Source organism: Anolis carolinensis, chromosome 2 (genome assembly GCF_035594765.1).
Source record: "Anolis carolinensis isolate JA03-04 chromosome 2, rAnoCar3.1.pri, whole genome shotgun sequence".
Taxonomy (NCBI): domain Eukaryota; kingdom Metazoa; phylum Chordata; class Lepidosauria; order Squamata; family Dactyloidae; genus Anolis; species Anolis carolinensis.
Window position 1 is genome coordinate 26,185,151 of NC_085842.1, and position 23,741 is coordinate 26,208,891.

The following is a 23,741-nucleotide window of genomic DNA, read 5'->3' on the forward strand; positions in this document are numbered from 1 at the left end:
GTTTTTTTGCTCAGTTTTAAACTCTCTTTTGTATATTTACTGTTATGTCTTTGGTTGTGAATTCTTGTAAATGTATGCATTTGGGTAGATTTGTATTTAGCAAGCTCTTCTTTGTAACTCATTTTTGTAACCCACTTTTGGTTATTGTAAGACACCTTTTTTGGCACAAAGGTGATGTGGGGGATACACGCGACTGTGATCGCAACTTGTCTTTCTAGCACCGGAAGTGACTCAAACCATCAGATCCTTGAAAGACTCAGCATGATTCATACAAATGTTGTTTTTTTCTCTTTCAGGCTACAGTTGCTCGCTGCTGTTTTCTATGCAGTCTTGGATTTCTACCACTTGACTCAAACCATGTTGGTTTGAGTCAAGTGGTAGAAATCCAAGACTGCATGGAAAACAGCAGCGAGCAACTGTAGCCTGAAAGAGAAAAAAACAACATTTGTATGAATCATGCTGAGTCTTTCAAGGATCTGATAAGGCAGCCACACCAAGTTCTTTCATTGATAGATTTATGGATTCGTAGGGCCATTCTGGACAGTTTGGCAGGTGTCCCAGGGTGCTTAAATAGCACACAAAGTACATCCAAAGTTATTAACAGGTAACCTGTGCTGATTCCTGTCCTGACAATGACAAATAAACATGGGAAGAAGGCACAGCAACTATTTCACCAAAAGAGGAGATCCTCCAAAAGTCCTGCCCTTCTTGGTTATGAGTTTCACCCTGGAGATATTTTTTACCTAGCCAGTATTACTTGATGTTTATATCTCTCTAGTTGGAATCTTCTCTGACAAGCCATGAATGAAGTTGATTGGATTTGGACTGTTTACATAGAATCACAGAGCTGAAGCAGATCTCAAGGGTCATCCAGCCCAATTCCCTTCTGCCTTGCAGGAAGACACAGTCCAAACAGTCCCAACAGACGCCCAGCCATCCTCTGTTTAAAGCTCCCTATTGAAGGAAAATGCATCACACTTTAAGGCAGCATATTTCATTGTCAGATAGCGCTTGCTATCATGAAGTTCATCTTAATCCTTAGGTGGAATCTCCTTTCCAGCAGTCTGAATCAGTTGCTCCACATTTTAGGGTACATCTGCACTGTAGAATTAATGCAGTTTGACACCACTTTAACTGCCATGGCTCATTGCTTTCGAACTCAGTGGTCTCTAGTTGGTGAGGCACCATCAATTTTTAGCAGAGAATGCTAAAACCCATGATTCCTCAGGATTGAGCCATGGCACTTTTAAGTGATGTCAAACTGTGTTATTTCTATAATGTAGATGCACCCTTAATTTCTCCACTGGTATGTCTTCGGACTTTAAAGTTACATGCTTCTGTGAAATTGCGGAGAGGAGGATGTGCAAGCCACTTCTGCTGTTAATACTTCCTTGAAATGCAGATTTTGGGGAGATTGAATTTCCTTATTGGTAAGACCTAGTTTTGTCAAGAAATGGAAAAAACAACACTAAAGTACATAATGAAATTGGAAACTGAAAAGGGTGTACCATTTTAGTTTTTGAAGGACTATCTTGTGATTGTAAATGTAAATCTTATTAAAACAATTTCAGAAAAAAAGACAGATCTTTGGAAAATATCCACAGTGTGTCAAACACAGCAAAGAAGTAAACCGCGGGTGCAGGAAAAAAATTCCAGTTAGTCTTATGATTGAGGCAGGAAGAATGTTTAAGATCCACCCAAATTATCAGGTGAAATCCTATTATATATATAAAAAAACAATAATTATTTTGATAGATTGGATGCCTGGCTAGCTAATTTGCATACTTTTTAGACTTCTTATCATAATACAACTTAAAGACTGGGGGGGCATCTGTGGGTCTTTCAGGCATTTCTTGTCATTCTTCTGATCTTAAAGGTATGCTTCCTAATGTAATGTCCTTAATTTTCCCTGAGACCATGTAAAATATACATTAGGTAAAGGTAAAGGTTTTCTGTTGACATTAAGTCTAGGTGTGTCCAACTCTGGGGATTGGTACTCATCTCCATTTCTAAGCTTGAAGAGCCGGCGTTGTCCATAGACACCTCCAAGGTCATGTGGCCGGCATGACTGCATGGAGTGCTGTTACTTTCCCACCGGAGTGATACCTATTAATCTACTCACATTAGCATGTTTTCGAACTGCTAGGTTGGCAGAAGCTGGAGCTAACAGCGGGTGCTCACTCCTCTCGTTTTGGTCCGCATGTTCAGCAGTGCAGTGCTTTAACAAACTGCGCCACCAGGGGCTCCCAAAATATACATTAACCTTACCAAATGGAAAATTGCACATTCCTGTAGCTGCTGGGAGGTATGGTTGGGACTTTTAATGTAATATGTCTCTTCTTGTTTGAACTTCCCAGTCTCATCATTTTTCTTTTTAAATTGATTTTTCTCATTAGCAATGATGAACAAAGAAAAAAACACACACACACACACAAAAACTTTACCAAGGACTGGGAACCATTTCTAAACTATGTAAAAAAAGAAGGAAAAGTTTTTATTGAAGGCTTCATCATTTAATCTGTTAGAATTTGTGTAGGGAATTTATCTATACACACAATACAAGTGAAAATGTGTATGTGTGTATGTGGTAGAAGTGTCCACTTAACACAGACCGCCTCCAGCCTCCACAAACAGCTTTAACACATAGTTAAAGCACTCAACCCAACCAAAGCACTCCCTCCATAGACATTGCGGGTTATAGTGGGTGCCATGAACCTGTCCAAGAGCCTGCTAATCTCCTCCACAAACACCATACTGCCAACCACCCAAGTGAAGGCTTTCATTTGGGGACTATTTTGCCCTCTTTTCTTTCATTGACATGGGGAGGACATCATGGTGAATCAAAATGTGCTCATGGACTGAAGGGTTTTCCAAAATGAGGTAAGCATGCCTTTCTTTGAGTAAACCAATGACTCTTACCTATCATGCTAGGAATGTAAGAAGTATCAGTGACCCCCAGTAAACATTCCAAGAATCTTACCAAATTGACAGGATGGACGTAGACTTTATTAGCTGAAAAGAGCTACACCATGAATCATTGGAAATTCTCATGTGCATGCAGTCTACCCTCCATAGTTGCAGATTTGATTTTTGTAGATTTGATTATTCACAGATTTGATTAAAATATTCTCTCAAGGAAGGTTCAAGATCAAATCAACCTGCATGCCCCTTCTGACTATACCGTAAGAGATTTGGAAATGCTGGTTAACGTTCTATTAACATTTTTGAGTAGTTCTCAAGGCTACTCCTCTAGGAGCTTCTATATTAATACTTCTAGGAGCCACTATTAAAATACCAAATAATAACTTCGTAACAATACAAACTATGTTAGAATTAATGTACTTTATGCTGCCTGGTAGACAATATCCAGTGTCATAAAACACTGTATTTAAATTGGACAGAATGTGATTAAATAAATCCTAAGAGGTATAAAGTAAGGTAATGATAAAGGTTTTCCCCTAACATTAAGCCTAGTCATGTCTGACTCTGGAGGCTGGTGAACATCTCAATTTCTAAGCCAAAGAGTCGGCGTTGTCCATAGACACCTCCAAGGTCATGTGGCTGGCATCACCATTACCTTCCCACTGGAGTGGTACCTATTGATCTATTCACATTTGCATGTTTTCAAACTGCTAGGTTGGCAGAAGCCGGGGCTAACAGAGGGAGCTCACTCCATTCCCGGATTTGAACCACTGACCTTTTGGTCAGCAAGTTCAGCAGCTCAGTGGTTTAATCTTCTGCACCACTGGGGGCTTCATATAAAGTAAAAAGCTGAATTATTTTGAGCACAATTATCATTTTGGGCAGAAAAACAGAAACTCTTACATAATGGACACTCCCATGAAGAACTACAGTGCACTGCACATAGTTCAGATAATAGTTGTAAACTGAGTTGTAGCAGAAATTAAATGTACAGTATAAATGTGGTGGATACATTCTTGGATGTTGTGTGGATATGTGAAAGTGCAAATAATAGCAAGCCCTTTTATTTTCAGTTGGATAAACTATAAAGGTACTGGGAAGAGAGTATAACCTGTACTGAATAAGTGAAACTGTGGATAAGAGAAACCATGTACATCAGTTCCACAGATAAATGGGTTGTAATAGTAGTAGTACATGACCTTGGAGGTGTCTACGGACAACGCCGGCTCTTCGGCTTAGAAATGGAGATGAGCACCAACCCTCAGAGTCGGACACGACTAGACTTAATGTCAGGGGAAAACCTTTACCTTTACCTAATAGTAATAGTAGAAAGGAACTTATTTTATATTGGATTATGCTTCTTGTTTACAGATTATGCTGTTAAACATGGTCCAGAGACGGATGAATGCGACATGCTTTATAAGGAGTGCCTTGTGGACCTGTTTATCTTTAAGCCGGGTAGCCTTGTTTAAATATTTGAAAGGATTGTCATATTGAAGTTGGAACAAATTTGGGGGTTTCTTTCGTTTGCTGCTCCAGAAACTAGGATATGGATCAAGGGATTCAAGATACAGAAAAATATATTCTTCCTAAACATTAGCAAGAGCTTCCTGATGGTAGCAATTGTTCAATGGTGGAATAGGCTGCCTCAGAGTGTGATGAAGTCTCCTTCCTTGGAAGGCAAAAGCACACAAAAACAAAGCAAGTACACTGGTCAAACTGTGTTGTGGAGGCAAGGAATCTGATTTCAGAGGCCTATAAGGAGGTCTTTGTGAGACCTGAGTATATGTGTTTCCTAAGGAAAGGAAGATAAATGAGAAGTGTGGCTTCAAATATACAAAAGGCTATGTCACACAGAAGATGAAACTGACTTGTTCTCTGTTGTTTCTCAGTGAAAAGGGGAATTTGGGAAATACAAGAGGGAAACTGATCTTTATCACATGTCCTGCTTCGGGGTTTCTCCTAATTTTGCGTTTGGTTGGCCTTCAAGGCAAGGAGAACCTGGACGAAGTATACCTCATCATGGCTCGTTTCACACCTTCTTCTATTTTTCCATTTGGATGTGTCCATGTTGTGGCCATATTGTCATTATTATGGCCCATGCCTTAAAATGATCAAAAGGCTCAACTAAACAATTCACTTGAAGAACTCAGTCCAGTTTGAAAAAGATATAAAAGCAATCGAGCAGACAGCTAAGTTTACTTCATTTTATTTTCTCAAAATCTATTGCTTGGTTTCCTTCAGGCACTGATGTAAACAAAAATGTTCACAATTCTTTTCTTTTTTAAAAATAACCCTGCCCTGTGGCAATCAGAGCATACATCATAATAAATATACATATAAATAAATAAATAATCTTCTAAAATATATATCTTAACATTTTTTAGAAACCCTTGGTTTGAGGGGAATATATAAGGCAAAATACTCTAAAAGTGACATTAAAGTGCCTGGAATATTCCAGGCATTCTGGCATCAGATTGCATATTTGATATGGCATCATCCAACAGAGAGAGATATCTCTGTATTATTCAGTGCAGAATAGCAGTTTGCATGTAGAACTGTCCCACAGCCAGCCATTCAATACCCCCAGGACTTATAGTACAGCCACATCAACCCCAAACCCTTCTTGCCTGGCGCAGGTTGAAAGGCATCTGGTTGTGTCCCTATTGCCAGATGCAAGACAATTACATCATCCACTGAGGTCTAATTTTGCATTTGGCTACAGGGACATAGCCAGACAATTCTCCATTTCCCATATAGTGGCTCGATGGTAAGGGGATTTTGGTCCTTGTAGAGGGATGAAGGGAATACCAAACTCTACAATGTTTAGGGAACAGTTATTCAGCTTTAACTGCATTGCCTTCCATCAGAGGATGCCACTAACAAGATGCCAGACATTACATTGACATAGTCAAATCATCAGAAGCAAATATACATAGTATATATATACCCAAATAATCTGAGGAGGGGTCCTGAAAGCTGGATCCAAAGGAGCACAATTCCCATGGAAGGCAGTTACAAAAGTTCCATAGTGACCGCAGTTTGATTTTTGGCCGTCATAATGGATTCAATCCTTGCACATTCATAAATACATATTGCATGTGTACATAGCACATTACTGTGAGTGGATATTTTTCCTTCTTTTTTCCCCTCAGAACATGCAAAAGTTACCTTTGGGACTAGGTTGAATGGGAGAAGTGTCTCAAAGATAACTTTTCCAACCTTTGCATCTTCGCAGCCAGCAACAAATCAAGTGAGCATTCATTACAGTCTCAGCACCTCAATGTTATTCTCATTAAACACATAAATAAATAGAAATAAATAGGATATTGGTCAAGCATAATTCAGCCCAAAAAAACACCCCCATCGGTTGTCTCTCATCCACTCTAACTTCCCATACTTCTTGTGACAGTTCACAGTTTGGATTCAACGAGGCAGCATTTGGGGAGTGGGCACAAAAAAGGAAAGTAATGGGACCAGATAAGAGGGGAAAAACCCCAAATATCTCCAGAGAGGGCACCCAGTGCAAGAATTTCCTTACATGGCAATGACCCCAAAATAGATTTGTCCTTGCTGACTTAGGTCCAGATACTGTAGGGAATCTGTTTTGGACCACAGGCGGTCTCCTTTGTGCAGCTTGAAGACAGCCCCCTGATAAATGGATTCGAACCAGAACTTGCCCTGGTTTGGAGGATCCCTCCCGTGCTCACAGGCGGTCTTCAGGGATTTCAGCAGCTCTACCTCGGAGTTGAACTGGGCAGAGCGCCAAGTGATCCTTTGGCTGAGCAGCACGGGGTCCGTGCAGCTGCCCTTGTGGAAGAGGAGCTGAGAGTAGACAAAATAGAGCCCCGTGGAGGGCACCACCAGGGCGTTCTCCGCCTTGTCCAGCTTCATACCATTCTCCAGCACTGAAGGTGCCACATCGGTCGTCCAGATCAATTGATTAGGATGGTTCAAGGAAGCTGTGAAGTTAGGAAGAGAGAAAAACCCAATGAGATCCAAGAAGGCAGGCTCTATTGGCACATAGTTTTGCCGCTCCTCCATAAAGGCTTCAATCTATATACTAAAGCTTTATTCCAGGCCATCATTTTGCCTTTATGGCTTCATATTGAAACCTTACAACCCTATGTAACTGAAAGGATCCATTATTTTAAGGGATGGCTCCTCATCTCAAAATATTCCCCATCACCGTCTCCCCATCACTTTCTCCTATCCTTTTCTTTGAAAACCGTCCCCATCATCCCCCAAATAGTACAATTAAAGCCTGGCGTATGTAATGATGGACCAATGCATCTGGTAAACATCACATTGGAGAAGGTTGTGCTGTGCTGGCCCTTTAAAATATTGATCTAGTCATAAGAAAATACAAAGTTTGGAAGTGATCTCAACAGGTTACTTTCAAAACTGTCTACTCACCAATGGCATGGGCAGCTGGTTTCCCAGACACCAGGGCTTGCAGTTTCATTGTTTCTGGTAGGATGTCATCTGCAAAGATTGTAAAAAGACAAACGGTCAGGGAACATCTTCACAACATCTTCTCTTTAAAAGATTACTCTCAGAAGGGACTAAATTAATTTTAATATGGGAAACTTTGCAAATGGGTAGATAACTAGTATCTTAAGTAACCTGTTACAGAAATCCTACTGCATTTTGTTCCTCAAACTAAAAACCCTCAAACCTTCACTTCCATTTGTAACAATACAGAAATATTGTTTTGTACTAGAATGCCTTCCTGGATGGAACAGTTTGGAATCTAGTCCAAAGAAGTAGGTTATGTGTTCTGAGAAAAGAATTAACCTACATTATGGATAGATTATTTGATGGTTTACCCTTGTCATTGGCAATTTTATACTCTAGTTAATGGCAGAGCTGGCTCTCCTAACACAGGAGTCCTATATTCTTTCAGCTGCTCTTGCTTATGGCCCATCTACCCTCTTGTTAAGAGAGATCAGATCTTCTCCTGTCTCTGGAGAAGCTGGGCTTTTTCTAACATTCACTGCGCTGGGTTGCTGTGGGTTCTCCATGCTGTATGGCCATGTTCCAGAAACATTTTCTCCTGGCGTTTCACCCACATCTATGGCAGGCATCCTCAGAGGTTGTGAGGTATTGTTGGAAGCTAGGCAAGAGGAGTTTATATATCTGTGTGGGATTTACTGCACCATCCCTGCACTATCTGAACAAAGTCAGCTCTGATCATGTAAGTATATTTCCAGGAAAATGTTACCATAGGATGGTCGGGGTCTTAAATCTTGCGGAGACCTATTATTGTTTGATTTCATTGATTTAAGCCTGAGAAATGACCAGGCTGTTACAACCCTTTTAATGGAGTTCAGTAGAGTTTAAGGAACTTCAAATGTTGCCTGGATCTGGCCATTTTTTTCTATTGTTGGGAGAACATGTGGATAAAAAAATCCTATGTTTGTACAAAGAGTGAATCGAGAAAGAAACTTACCAGCAAATGACTTTCCGTTCCCCTGAGAGTCCTGAAAATGCAAAGGGGAAGTGAGGTTAACATCATTTTAGTTATTATTAATAGAATTAAAGTCACCACATAAGAAGGTCTAGTGCTTACAGTGAATTGGTGTAACAAGTATCTAATAGGACTATTTTGTGTTGTCAGATTAACAAAAGTAATATCTGTCTTGGTTTTGGAGTGCAAGGAGAGCACAAACAGGACCAAAAGGCAATATTTTATTTTTGGCTCCACTAGTTCACCAAAGCCACTTCTTCAATTTTTTGGGTTCAAGACTTTTTTTACATGAACCCAGGTGTGTTGGTATATAAAACAGATATAAAACCCAAAAATTTATGGGTGGGATTTTCCTTTTTACGAAGTACAGCTAAAGCATATTCTGCAGTGTCCATTATAAACGCTGTAAAAATATATGTGCATGTTGAAAAAAGCCACTATGTCAGTTGTTCTCAATCTGTGGGTCCCCAGATGTTTTGGCCTTGAACTACCAGAAATCCAAACAGCTGGTAAACTGGCAGGGATTTCTGGGGGTTGTAGGCCAAAACACCTGGGAACCCACAGATTGAAAACTACTGCACTAAATAATGTTCAGAAAACTTTTACTCTTGCCAAATTTTGGGAACTCTAACAATGAGGTAAGGTCACCCCATTTGAGGTCAGGACCCCCAGTTTAATAAGCAACGCTCTTGAGAGCAAGCTTAGTGCTTTGGGAGTTGGACCATGACACTGGAGAGTGGGATCTGAAGTCCTGCTTAGCCTTGGAAACCCACTGAGTGACCCTATTAAAAAACTTCACATTTGCCCAATTCCAAGACTTGCAGTCTAAAAAGGGAACCTTTCCAAGCACAGCTTTTGAATCCTGGATGGAACTTCTGGGGATGTGTAGGACGTTTATTTCAAGAGATCTAGCTTTGAGAAAGGCTAGGCTGGATGGGGAATTCTGAGGCTTGGAATCTGAAAATCGATTTTTCGAAGCGCTTCGCTCTCTCTGTCTCACAAGCAATGCCAGTCAGAGGGATTTTGAACTTGTAGTTAGAAAAAAGGGGGAACTTTTTTGTCCGTCACCTTGAAAAGCTATGTTCAAAGTGACACCTTTTAAAACAGTCATGGGCAAACTTGGGTCCTCCAGGTGTTTTGGACTTCAACTCACACAATTCCTAACAGCCTATCGGCTGTTAGGAATTGTGAGAGTTGAAGTCCAAAACACCTGGAGGACCCAAGTTTGCCCATGCCTGTTTTAGAACATGCATTGCTGGATGGGGGATTCTGGAGCTTGGGGTCCTTTTCCATGCCCCCTCTCTCTCATATACACACAACTACATCCCTTTCTCTGTCTGCCCCATTACCTTTTGCCCGAACAGGGTCCCATACTGGAGGAAGGCGAAGAGTCCGGTGGCTGCAGCCAAGAGCAGGAAGGCAGTGATGCTGAGGCACTTCCAGGGACCCCCTTGGCTTTTGGGGGGTGACAAGGGCCGATCCTGAGCCTCCTTCCCCGTTGGAAGCCCTTTCTCCGGATCCTGGACCAGATGCTCTGAACTCATGGCTGGAGGAGGAGTAGGAAGCCTCGAAGGAGAAGGAGATGGAGGTGGAGGAAGCAGCCCGACAATTGTGGTCCCTGTCAAGGAAATTGATCCAAGCAGAAGACCGTGACTTTGCTAGTGCTGCTGTGAAGGCTTCTTGTGCCTGGTCTGCCTCTGCAAGCCCTTCCTTCCTTGCCTTGGGATCTTCTTGCCTCTCTCTTGGCTGAGTGACTGATGAGGCGAGGTGGCAGGAGCTCCTTTATCAACCCTCTTCCTACCCATCTCTCCTTGACGCCCACAGAGCCTCTCTCTGCACCTCCCCGTCGTCAGAGGAGGAAGGAAAAAGTCTGTCACAGAAAGAGGAACCCGGGCAGGAAGGAAGAGCATCTCTCTGCTCCTGGGGCCTCCCCACTTCAGAGAAACTCTGTCTTCCTGGGAGACCTAGTGCCGCAGAGGAAACTTCTCCACTAGTTTTGGTTATTTGCCATCAAGTCAACTGCGACTTAGAACAACACTGTGAAGATGAGACTGAATATCCTTGCAAATTCAGGGCCATAGTTTTCTTGAAAGACACAATCCATCTGTACTGTACATTGTCTCCTTCCTTTCCTACTACCTTTTAAAATTAATTTTTAAACATACAGAACGTTTTTAAAAAAATACACAGAGAGAAACAATACAGGAAAATATTTTTTCATAATACAGTAGAATCTCACTTTTCCAACACTCGCTTATCCAACGTTCCGGATTATCCAACGCATTTTTGTAGTCAATGTTTTCAATACATTATTTATTTATTTACAGCATTTATATTCCGCCCTTCTCACCCCGCAGGGGACTCAGGGTGGATCACATTACACATATAGGCAAACATTCAATGCCTTTTTAACATAGAACAAAGACAAGACAAACGGCTCCGAGCGGGCTTCGAACTCATGACCTCCTGGTCAGAGTGATTCATTGCAGGGATTCATTGCAGCTGCTCCCCAGCCTGCGCCACAGCCCGAGCTGTGATATTTTGGTGCTAAATTCGTAAATACAGTAGAGTCTCACTAATCCAAGCCTCGCTTATCCAAGCCTCTGGATAATCCAAGCCATTTTTGTAGTCAATGTTTTCAATATATCATGATATTTTGGTGCTAAATTCGTAAGTACAGTAATTACAACATAACATTACTGCGTATTGAACTACTTTTTCTGTCAAATTTGTTGTATAACATGAAGTTTTGGTGCTTAATTTGTAAAATCATAACCTAATTTGATGTTTAATAGGCTTTTCCTTGATCAGTCCTTGTAATCCAAGATATTCGCTTATCCAAGCTTCTGCCGGCCCGTTTAGCTTGGATTAGTGAGACTCTACTGTACAGTAATTACTACATAGCATTACTATGGAAAACTACTTTTTCTGTCAAATTTGTTGTATAACATGAAGTTTTGGTGCTTAATTTGTAAAATTAAATCCTAATTTGATGTTTAATAGGCTTTTCCTTAATCTCTCCTTATTATCCAACATATTCGCTTATCCATTCTGTCGGCCCGTTTATGTTGGATAAGAAAGACCCTACTGAATACAAAACTAAACTACAACAATGAACACAATTATATTTAAGGTAATAATCACCCTAACATAAAACAAGCTGACACTAATAAATGCATTCTAAACATACAGCTACAGACAGTCCCCAAGTTATGAACATAGGTTCTTTAGGTTTGTTCATATGTTGAATTTGTATGTATGTTGAAACAAGTACATTTTTATATGTAAGTCCAGCCAAATATCTTCTGAACCACAGGCACAGACAGCAAAGCAAACACGGGTGTTAATCCTTCCCCGTAGGAACAGCAGTGGTGCAATGGGTTAAACCCTTGTGCCAGCTGGACTGCTGACCTGAAGGTTGCTGGTTCAGATCCGCGAGTCAGGGTGAACTCTCATCTGTCAGCTCTATCTTGTGGGGATATGAGACAAGCCTCCTAGCAGGATGGTGACACATCCAGACATCCCCTAGGCAATGTCTCTGTAGATGGCCAATTCTCTCACACCAAGAAGCTATTATTTATTTACAGTATTTATATTCTGCCCTTCTCACCCCGAAGGGGACTCAGGGCGGATTACAATGAACACATATATGGCAAACATTCAATGCCAACAGACAAACAACATACATTAGACAAACTCAGAGGCATTTTTAACATTTTTCCAGCTTCACGATTCCGGCCACAGTGGGAGCTGTTGCTTCACTGTCCAGTAGTGGCTGTACTTCCGCATTCCTTTCCTGGTGTTTTGCTGGCGGTTTTATGGTGTTGTAAATTAGCCTCCCGCATAAAGCGTCCCTAAATTTCCCTAATTGATAGATGCAACTGTCTTTCGGGGCTGCATAGGTCAACAGCAAGCCGGGGCTATTAATGGTCGGAGGCTTAACCCGACCCGGGCTTCGAACTCATGACCTCTCGGTCAGTAGTGATTTATAGCAGCTGGTTACTAGCCAGCTGCGCCACAGCCCGGCCCCTTGCAGTACATTCTCAATTCACTACTGACATGATAAAAAACCCCTTTCCTGTGCTTACAGATAGATAAATAACTGGAATTAGACTTAAACATGTACCTGTTCCAACTTACACAGAAATTTAATACATACACACACACATGAGCTTTGGATAACATAAGAAAGGATTAACATTCCTGTGGTGTTTGTTTTACTGCATGTGCCCATCTTCAGATGATTTCTGTCTCTGTGTTAATTGGATTTTAAAATTTTGGTTTGTTGTGGAAACAAGAACTGGAAATAAAGCTTCAGTGGAGACACCTTTTCCCCCTGATAACTCTCCCAGGAGTGAATTTCCCTTCCGAGGGGTGGATTTCTATCACTTCCTGTTTTCTCTCCCCCATTCTTAAATATGAGTAATTTGTAAATCTAATGTTTGTTACTAGGGGCTGTCTGTACTTTGACTAACCTACAAGCCTCACACTCATTGCCTGTTGACATTTACTTCTTATTTTCCACTCCCTTTAGATAGCACTATATATCCACACCTGCTTTTAATAACACTCTTCTAAATTAGAATAGCTGGTTTGTCTTCATCTTTGCTGTAAACAATGATAACCAAGTCCCAGTCTTTCTTAAAGTTGGTCAAGGATTTCTCCTTGATCAGCATCGTCATGATCAGTTTGTCCATCTTGGCTAATTTGCAAATCTTTGTGAGACATTGAGTCAGTATTGCTGATTCTTTCCATTTCTGGGCATAGATTATTCTTGCTGCAGTGGTCCTATATTAATCATCCATGATTCCTTTTTAGTTGATTGTACAACTCTGATTTTATTGTAATTTTAGCTTTAACAATTTCTTCTAACTTCATACGTATTTGCGTCCAGTATTTCTGGCCCTTTTTACAAGACAACCACATAGGATAAAATGTCCCAACATTTTCCTTACATTCTCAGCATTTACTAGAACTGCCTTTGAACATCTTAGAAAGCCTCTCTGGAGCCAAGTACTACCTATACATAATCTTACAACTTTTAAAAAATCATCAGTTGAAGTTAATTTCAAGCTTGTTGTCCAGACTTTCTCCCACGGAATTTGTGCAACTATATTTGGTGCCCATTTAATCATGCAGTCTTTCCCTTGTTCTTCCTCCATTTCATATTTAATATCAGTTTCTAGATTTTTGCAATCAAATAGTCATCTCTAGAATATAGTAAATGTTCAAACTCTGGTTTAACTGTTACAAATCCAAATGATTTTTTTTATCCATCTTAAACTGCACAGTGACTTGTCCCTGAGCAAACTCTTGTATTAGAAGTAGAAGTTCTACTTCTCCTCATCTTTAACTTGTATTTATCATTAAATAACAACAACAACAATAATAATACTGTATATACTCGAGGATAAGCCTAGTTTTTCAGCCCTTTTTTTAAGACTGAAAAAGTCCTCCTCGGCTTATACTCGGGTGAGGATCCTGGTTGGCTTATATTTGGGTCAGCTTATACTCAAGAATACATGGTACATTTATTCTTTTTCTCTATTATTATTGGTATTATTACATTTATTATTTTTCTCTATTATTGTTGCTACTATTACATTTATTTTACTCTACTTTTATTATTATTATTAATACTCTTATTTATTATTTCACTCTGATATTATTATTATTATTATTATTATTATTGCATTTATTATTTTACTCTATTTATTATTACATGTATTATTTTCCTGTATTTATTATTATTATTATTATTATTATTATTACATGTATTATTTTACTATATTATTATTAAAAGGATACATAAGCACATTTACATTGAAGAAGATGAGAATAATGATTTCATCAGAGTTGGACAATCTATGATATTACATAGTGTTCCCATCATTGTTAAAAATAGGAGGATATTAAAAGTTAAAAAGAAAACATGAAGCCATTGGTATAAAGTGCAACAAAATTATGGGCTTCACTTATGAGGAATTGTAGGTCCAGTCTCAGCAGCAACAATGATCAAAGTGCTAGTGAAAAAAAGTCAATCGAAGTTATTACAGAGCGCTGGTAATCAATTTGCTCAACCCTTACCTCCAAACACCCGATTGACAGTTCAATATTGGAGTCACAAAAAGTGGCAATAATAAAAGGCTTCTGAACACCACCCATTTGCACAAATCTGTTAGCAACAACTTACAGTGGGCTCTGCAGAAAATGTTTCAGCTATACTCTTCAAAACAAATTTCAGTCTATTTAGCAAGCCTTGCAAATACTGATTTATTTCCAGTAAATGTTTGAATGCTATACCTATTTTCACACATATTTATCTGGGGCCACATAAAAATTCCTTGAGCAGAACGGAATCGCAAGTGGAAAAAGTTCAAAAGCTCTAGTCTAGAGCAGAATCCCCTTCTTTTCCAGCTTGAACTTTATCATAGTATTTATTATCGGTGATGCATTGCTGCAACCTGTTAACAAAAGCTGATGTTCCCCCTGCCTTCCCAATGTTGCTGCTTCTTTAAAATCCCCAAGTTAGACAGAAGACAAGGATGAAAGGGAAAATCAGAGCATGGAAAAAAATTTGTACAAACTAAACTTCTTTTTTCTGGGATTTCAACAAACAACATATGTTCATATTGTTTGAGTTTGAATATGTAAGCTGCCTGGTACTTTTTTTAATAAGGGAAAGATGAATATAAATAAATGGCAACAGCAGCTATAGATTACTTTCATTGTCAGAGAAAGAATCTGAGTAAAACAATGGGGAGGAAGCTTTGGAGAACATGTCCGCTTCTAGGTTTCTCAGTAGTGCATTTGGTTGCTCAATATGGCCAAAAGAAGCCTGGATTACATAGGCCTTTGGTCTGACTCATTATGGCACATGTTGTGGTAATGCAGGGGTCCCAAACTACGTCCCATGGGGTGAATGCAGCCCTCCAAGGTCATTTACTTAATCCCTGCCCTAAAATTTAGATTTAGGGTCTCCCTAAGTCTGAAATAACTTGAAGGCACACAACAATAACAACAATTAACTTGACTCTCTCATTAGCCAAAAGCAGGCTCACAATTCCCATTGAAATACTGGTAAGTTTATGTTGGTTAAACCCCTTCTTCATTTTGAATATTGTATTGTTCTTTTGTGTTTTTTTTTTTTGCACTACAAATAAGATATGTGAAGTTTGCAAAGGAATTCTTTCATTTTTTTCTGAACTATAGTCAAGCCTCCCAACAGTCTGAAGTACTGTGAACTGGCCCTTGGCTTAAAATGTTTGAGGACCCCAGTTGTAATGTGTCCTCAGGTTTGTGGCAATTCTGAGGAAACTCTATCTTGGCAGTTTCTCAGCAATATGTGTTTCGACAGGGCCTGGCATCACTTTCCTTGTAGATGGATAAGATGTGACTTGCCCAAGGTTACCTGGTGGGTTTCTAAGGCTGAATGGGGATTTGAACCCTGGTGTCCAGAATTGTGCCCAATGTTCAAATCACTATACTACCCTGCTTTTTGTTTATACCTTCTTGTAGTTGTCCATTTAAGTGTATGTCCATATCAGCCAACTACTTTTTGTCATTATTATGCCCCAGACCTCAAAACAAACAACAGCCCGAACAAAACAATTCACTCTGAAGGACACCACCCAGTTTTAAAATGACACAAAGGAATGAAGCAGCCATCCAGTTTTATTATTTTGCAAGATTTATTGCTTGGTCTTCAAAAATTCCTTCAAGTAGAGATGCAAACAACGTTTGCAATCCTTTTAAAAAATAATCTGCCCTGTGTGAAACAGAGCACACATCATAATAAAGTAACCATATAAATAAATAAATAGATAAATAAATAATCTTCTTAAATATATATATACCTTTTAGAAAACTTTTCTTTGAAGGGAATGCATAAAGCTTTAAACCACCTGGAATATCTCAGGCACTCTGATATTGGATTGCATATTTGATACGGCATCATCCAACAGGGAGAAAAATCTCCCTCAGTAAATTGGAAGAGAATCTCGTGACCCCTCTCTTCTCCCAAAAAAATTCATAAGTAGTTCATGTAAAATATTCTAGCTGGAATCTCATACGATTCAGTGTAGAATAGCAGTTTGCATGTAGAACTGCCACACAGCCAGCTATTCGCCATTCACAGGAATTGCTACAGGGCTATCTCAGTGCCTGGCCATTCTTCCCAAGAGAAACATTTGGCTATGTTCTCATTGCAAGACACAAAATGGTTACATCATCCTCTGATGCCCCATTTTGCCTCTGGGAACAGTGCCACAGCCAGATAAATCTCCTATTCCAATTTAGTGGCTCTGTAGTAAAACCAGGAAGGAATTTTCGTCACTGCAATGAGAAGGGAATACTACTGTCCACAATATTGGGAGACAAAATACATAGACATAACATACTTCACTTCTGCTTGCAATTTCCATTAACAGTGATAATCACATTGACATAGTCAAATAACCACAGCAAATATACATAGTATATAGACAAATAATCTGAGGAAGGGTCCTGAAAGCTGGATCCAATGGAGCACAATTCCCCAATGGAAGGCAGCTTCAGAAATTCCACAGCAATCCCAACTGGGATTCCTTCATTTTGGAGCCTCAGCCAAATCTTTGCACATCCATACACAGATATTACATTGTGTGCACAGCACATTACTTTTTTTTTTTTTTTTGCTTTCAGAACTGGGAGATGTAGCTCAAAAGTAACTTACTCAACTTTTGCATATTTGCAGCTGTGTAGCTCACAAACTAAGTATACATTCAAAATCATCTCAGCATTTCAACAGTTACTCTCATTGAATAAACACATAAATAAATAAATAGAAATAAATAGGTTACCATAAATAAGCATAAAAATAACACTAGTTTGCTACCCATCCTCTCAAAACTTTCACATATCGTAAGTCAGTTTACAGTTTTGACCCGACGAGGCAGCATTTGGGGAGTGGGCACAAAAAAGGAAAGTAATGGGACCAGGTAAGAGGGGAAAACTCCCCAAATGACTTCAGAGAGGGCATCCAGTGCAAGAATTTCCTTACATGGCAATGACCCCAAAATAGATTTGTCCATTACGATTTAGGTCCAGATACTCCAGGGAATCTGTTTTGGACCACAGGCGGTCTCCTTTGTGCAGCTTGAAGACAGCCCCCTGATAAATGGATTCGAACCAGATCTTGCCCTGGTGTGGAGGATCCCTCCCGTGCTCACAGGCGGTCTTCAGGGATTTCAGCAGCTCCACCTCGGAGTTGAACTGGGCAGAGCGCCAAGTGATCCTGTGGCTGAGCAGCACGGGGTCCGTGCAGCTGCCTTTGTGGAAGAGGAGCTGAGAGTAGACGAAATAGAGCCCCGTGGAGGGCACCACCAAGGCGTTTTCTGCCTTGTCCAGCTTCATGCCATTCTCCAGCACTGAAGGCGCCACGTCAGTTGTCCAGATCAGTTGATTAGGATGGTTCAAGGAAGCTGTGAAGGTAGGAGGAAAGGGGAAAAAAGTTTAATGAGATCCAAGAAGACAATATACATTTTATGTTGTGCAGTACACATTTTGGTGCCTCAAATGTTAAACCTGTCTCTGGGTATATTTGACCTGCTGATTGCAAAAATGGCACCAGTTGTGTACTATCAGCTCTAGGTTTTGAGATACAGAACATATGTAATATACCACTCTTCATCTGTTCACCTGGATAACCATATCTAAGAAAGTAGAGCTGATGCAGTCTATCTAATGCAATTTTCTGAATCAATACATCAAATAACCTTAGGATACAAATATTTATTTGATTGGGCTGTACAGTAGAGTCTCGCTTATCCAACATAAACGGGCCAGCAGAACGTTGGATAAGCGGATATGTTGGATAATAAGGAGAGATTAAGGAAAAGCCTATTAAACATTAAATTAGGTTATGATTTTACAAATTAAGCACCAAAACATCATGTTATACAACAAATTTGACAGAAAAAGTAGTTCAATACACAGTAATGCTATGTCGTAATTACTGTATTTACGAATTTAGCACCAAAATATCATGATGTATTGAAAACATTGACTACAAAAATGTGTTGGATAATCCAGAACATTGGATAAGCGAGTGTTGGATAAGTGAGACTCTACTGTACTATTTTACAGTATGGCTCCTCAACTCAAAATATTCCCTAACCAAGATGATGTCATTATTGCTTTTTCAATTCAACCTTCTCCTCAATGTCTTTCTCCTTAATCCTCCTCAAGGTTCCTTCTGTCCTTTCTTTGACTATAGTTGCCATCACCCCCAAGCTGGTTATGTGATAATGGGGAATGTCACTCAATACCTGTGCCCTCTCCTTTTTAATGTTGATCTCATCCTGAGAAGCTACAAAGTCTAGAAACCATCTCCATGATCTACTTTCTGAAACATCTACTCACCAATAGCATGGGCAGCTGGTTTCCCAGATACAAGGGCTTGCACTTTCATTGTTTCTGGTAGGATGTCTTCTGCAAAGATTGTAAAAAAGACGAATGGTCAGGGAACATTGTCACAACCTCTTCTCTTCAAAGGATTTTCATAGAAGGATCTAGAATCAGACATGGGCAAACTTGGGCCCTCCAGGTGTTTTGGACTTCAACTCCCACAATTCCTAACAGGAATTGTGGGAGTTGAAGTCCAAAACACCTGGAGGGCCCAAGTTTGCTCATGCCTGCTCTAGATGAATTATAATGCTAGAAACTCTTCAGTTTCTGGATACTACAGGATACTGTTCAGTCTACTATTACAGATGAATCATTTAAAAAATCCCACGGCTTTCTGTGCCTGAAGCTAAACCTACAACACCTTCTCATATATTTGTAACACTATAGCATTTGGTGAAATGTTGTTTTGTATTATAACTCCTTTTGGAGTTGTAAGCCGTCTCAAGTCCTTTTGGAGAGGAGGCGGGATATAAATAAAGTATATTATTATTATTATTATTATTATTATTATTATTATTATTATTCCCCTTGCTGGTTTGCTAGAGTATTCTGGAGGTTGTAGTTTAAAGAAGTAGTTTTTTCAATGCTCTGAAAATCCTCCAATACAATATATTATGTATAGATTGCTGGGCATATACCCTACCCATTTCACTCAATTAGATAGCCATTTGAGACTGTGCCCAATGGTATAGCTGGCTCTTTTTTTTTTAATCAATCTCCCGTCTGCCCTCTTCTTAAGAGAAATCAGATCTTCTCCTATTTGTGGAAGAGCTGGACATTTTATAACTTTCACTTTATCATCTCAAACTGCTAAACCCTGATGGTGTAAGCTTGCTTATACACTTATTTAATAGTGCTTAGTGTCTTAAATTTTGCTAAGGTCAGTTACTCCCTCATAGACTTAAATCTTGAGTGTTTACTGTCTTAGATGTTGCTAAGGCCAGTTACTGTCTCATAGACATAAGTCTTGGAAACAACTTAGACTTTTCCCCCTATGGTCTCAGTGTTTGAAAAACATTGAACTTTTGGTTTGAGCTGCCCCCTTTTCTCTGTTTCTTGCTAGAGAAAATGTGAATAAGAAACGCAGAAGTTTGCACCAAGGGGAACAAACCGTTGCATGAACTGAAAAAGAAACTTACCAGAGAACGACTTTCTGTTCTCTTCAGAGTCCTGAAAATAGAAAAGGGAATTGAGATTAGGATTGATAGAGCATCATGATTAATAATAATACTATCACTGCCATCACCACTAAATATTAGTATTATTAATAATGCAACCATCATCATACCCATCAAAAAAGTATAGTGTTTGCAATGAACTGGAATAACAAGTGTCTAACAAGGCAACCCTGTCTTCTAAGTTTAACAAAAGGGACCCTGGCAAGATGTGAGAGTGTTTGAATCCCCATAATCCACAGGCCTACACTTTTAAGCAGGCAAAAGTTCATATTCATATGGCTATTAATTTAAATTTTAAAAGTCTTTTTGGCCATGTGTACCCTTTATCAAGAATGGAAACATCTTATTAATTTTGGCTGCCAGGTCAGCTGGAGCCCCCAAAAGGAAACCCACAGACAGGAACAGGATGCAGATGTCTATTTCGGCCACATTGGTGCAATAGTGCAAAAGAGCATCGATGGGAAGTGGATTGGGCCTTGGATTAGGACCCTGGAGAGCAGCGTTCATCTCCCTCTCAGACACGGAAACCTATCCCGGTGCCTATTTTCGAGGAGCTGCCTTTTCCAAAAGCCCTGTTGGATGGGAAGTTGGAGGACTGTAGTCTAAACATGACTTCTCCAAAAGGCTGTTTTAAAAATGCCATTCTGGATGGTGCGTTCTGGTACTTTCAAGGGATTTCCCCAAGCACTTATCTCTGCATTTTTTTTAAAAAGCCATTTCAAATGAGCTGTTTTTTTAAAGAAAAAAGTCCTGCTGGTTCGGGGATTCTGGTAGTCCAAAAAACTACCTTGTCCAGGTATTGTTTCCCCTCCCTCTTTTATTTTAAAGGCTGTTTCAAAACAGCTACTTGTTTTAAAAAGCTATGCTGGTTGGTGAGTTCTGGCACTTGCAATCTATAAATGAACTGGGTTGCTGTGAGTTTTCCAGGCTGTATGGCCATGTTCCAGAAGCATTCTCTCCTGATATTTTACCCACATCTATGGCAGGCATCCTCAGAGGTTGTGGGGTTTGTTGGAAATTAGGAATGTGGGTTTTATATATCTGTGGAATAATGTTCAGGGTAGGAGAAAGAACTCTTGCCTGCCTGAGGCAAGTGTGAATGGTGCAATTTGCCACCTTGATTAGCTTCAAGGACTGGCTGTTTCCTGCCTGGGGGAATCCTTTGTTGGGAGGTGTTAGGATTGTTTCTTGTCTGGAATGCTGCTGTCTTCTGAGTGTTGTTCTTTATTTACAGTCCTGATTTTATAAATTGACCTTTTCCAAAGGGGTTCCTGGGACTTGCAATCTCCCTTAACAATCTTTTCCAAGCATTTCTCTTGCCTTTTTTTTTTTTGTTAAATACCATTTCAAATTAACTATTTTTAAAGCCCTGCTGGATGGGAGATCCTGAGACTTGCAGTCGAAAAGAAGTCCTCTTTCCCAATCACTTTTTTCTCTTTTATTGTAAAGGCCGTTTCAAAAGAGACACTTTCTAACAACACTTAGGATAGATTATCACTGAATAGCCTTTCAGCTTCAAGGTCTGAGCTGGGGGATTCCTTTGTTGGAAGGTGTTAGCTGGACCTGATTGTTTCTGTCCTCCTCCCTCAAAGGTCCATTTCAAATGAGCTATTTATTTTAAAGTCATGCTGCATGGGGGATGCTGGGGCTTGGGGTCCAAAAAGGGCCCTTTCCAAGCCCATCTCTCTTTCTCCTAGACCCAAATACATCCCTCTCCCTGGCTGCCCCATTACCTTCTGCCCGAAGAGGGTCCCATACTGGAGGAAGGCGAAGAGCCCGGTGGCGGCGGCCAAGAGCAGGAAGGCGGTGATGCTGAGGCACTTCCAGGGCCCCCCTTGGCTTTTGGGGAGTGCCTCCTTCGCCACTGGAAGGAGCCCTTTCTCGGGGTCCTGGACCAGATGCTCTGAACTCATGGCTGGAGGAGGAGAATGTAGCCAACAAGGAGAAGAAGGAGGTGGAGGAGGACGCAGCTTTAGAAGCTGAGCCCGACAATTGCGCTCTCCGTCAAGGAAATGGGTCCAAGCAAGAGACTCTGCTGCCGACTCTGCAAAGGCTTCTTGGTCTGCCTCTCCAAGCCCTCCCTTCCTTCCTTCCCTTGGGATCTTCTTGGCTCTCTCTTGGCTGGCTGGCTGAATGCTGAGAGGTGGCAGGAGCCTCTTTATAAAGCCAAACTTTCCTCGACGCCCACGGAGCCTCTCTCTGCACCGCCCCGTCGTCAGAGGAGGAAGGAAAAAGGCTGTCACAGAAAGGGGAACCCGGGCAGGAAGAGGGTGGAGAGAAACTCTTCCTTCCTGGGAGTCCAGCCTCCAAATCCCACAAGGGAAGCTTCCTCACTACCTGCAAACCTGGCATCCAGTTCTTTCTTTTCCAAAAGGAGGCCTTCAGTGTTTGATGTAATTTGTTTCTTTGCCTGTGTCTTTCTTTTTTTTGTTATGATGGTATGTTTGTTTCTTTGAATACAAAATTAATAATGAGAGGAGGGTTTTTGGTGATACTATCCTGTGCTTTCAGTTCTTTCCAACCCAGAAAGCAAGACTAAAGGCCCCCATTTTGGTCGCTCTCCTCTATTATTATTATTATTATTATTATTATTATTATTATTATTATTAAACCTTATTTGTACCCCGCTAGCATCTCCCGAAGGACTCGATGCGGCTTACAAAGGCCAAGGCCTCAACACACAATATAACAATACAAAACAAAAAGCAAATTAAAAACAATTAAAACAGTATAAACAACAAGCAATAACAATACGCTAAAACACAATAGAACTGGGCCGGGCCAGAGTAATGGGTACAAGATTAAAAGTGCTGATGTGACAGGTGATATATAAGGCTTATAGGGCAAGTGCAGAGTGCGATAGGCGATCTTAATTCCAATAAAGTGCTTATGGGACTTGGTGTTGGAGATTTCCTATTAATCTGGGAAGGCACATTGGAACAGCCAGGTCTTCAAGTTCTTTCTGAAGACTGCCAATGTAGGGGCCTGTCTGAGATCCTTGGGGAGGGTGTTCCAGAGTTGGGGGGCCACCACGGAGAAGGCCCTGTCTCATGTCCCCACCAACCGCGCTTGCGACGCAGGCGGGATCACGAGCAGGGCCTCTAGACACCTTCTTCTAATCTACCTTTCTTCAGAAAAGGTTTGTCTTTGCTTTCCTCTGAGGATGGGAGTGTATGCTGGATCCAAACCCACATCTGATGCTCAAAGGACTAGGCTACTGCTTCTTAAGTTGTGGGTCCTCACCGCAAATGGGGTCCCCATCCCTAAAGGTGGGGATCCCGAAAAAGTTCTCTAAACTTCACCGGGCAGCTGTTTAAATAATTAAATAATAATAATAATAATTAAATAATAATTAAATAATCATTTAATAACTTTTTAATTGATTCACAATGTATTGTACAATTTTATGTATGTGTTTTAATGTAAGCTGCCCTGAGTCCCCTATTGGGTGAGAAGGGTGGGATATAAATATTGTAATAAAATAAATAAATCCCCAAAAAGCTCAACAAAAAGGAGGAAACCATGAAAATGAACAAAATCTGGCCACCAGTATTTTAAAAAACTCTAAAATCAGAACAGTAAATACAGAACAAGACTCAAAAAGCAGGGGAATTCCAGACAAGTTGGCCAGCTAACACCACCCAAAAAAAGATCCCCCCCCCAGGCAGCTAACAGCCAGGCATTGAATCTGCAGGCCATTAAAATGTTAATCAAGGTGGCAAATT

The 23,741-nt window shown here is 40.4% G+C and overlaps 2 protein-coding genes across 2 annotated transcripts; both read right to left on the minus strand.

Moving 5' to 3' along the window:
- Positions 1 to 5,115: 5,115 nt before the first annotated feature.
- Positions 5,116 to 10,241, minus strand: LOC103278072 (tumor necrosis factor). The gene is made up of 4 exons (XM_008105748.3): positions 9,742 to 10,241; positions 8,375 to 8,405; positions 7,339 to 7,407; positions 5,116 to 6,884 (listed from the first exon to the last, which is right to left on the minus strand). The coding sequence occupies exons 1-4, from the start codon at positions 9,934 to 9,936 to the stop codon at positions 6,460 to 6,462; spliced, it is 720 nt and encodes a 239-aa protein (XP_008103955.2). The 5' UTR covers positions 9,937 to 10,241; the 3' UTR covers positions 5,116 to 6,459.
- Positions 10,242 to 16,064: 5,823 nt separating this feature from the next.
- Positions 16,065 to 22,321, minus strand: LOC100561101 (tumor necrosis factor). Its single transcript, XM_003218022.4, has 4 exons — positions 21,750 to 22,321; positions 19,978 to 20,008; positions 18,794 to 18,862; positions 16,065 to 17,853 (listed from the first exon to the last, which is right to left on the minus strand). Exons 1-4 carry the CDS (start codon positions 21,927 to 21,929, stop codon positions 17,429 to 17,431), a joined length of 705 nt encoding a protein of 234 aa, XP_003218070.3. The 5' UTR covers positions 21,930 to 22,321; the 3' UTR covers positions 16,065 to 17,428.
- Between the last annotated feature and the right edge of the window lie 1,420 nt (positions 22,322 to 23,741).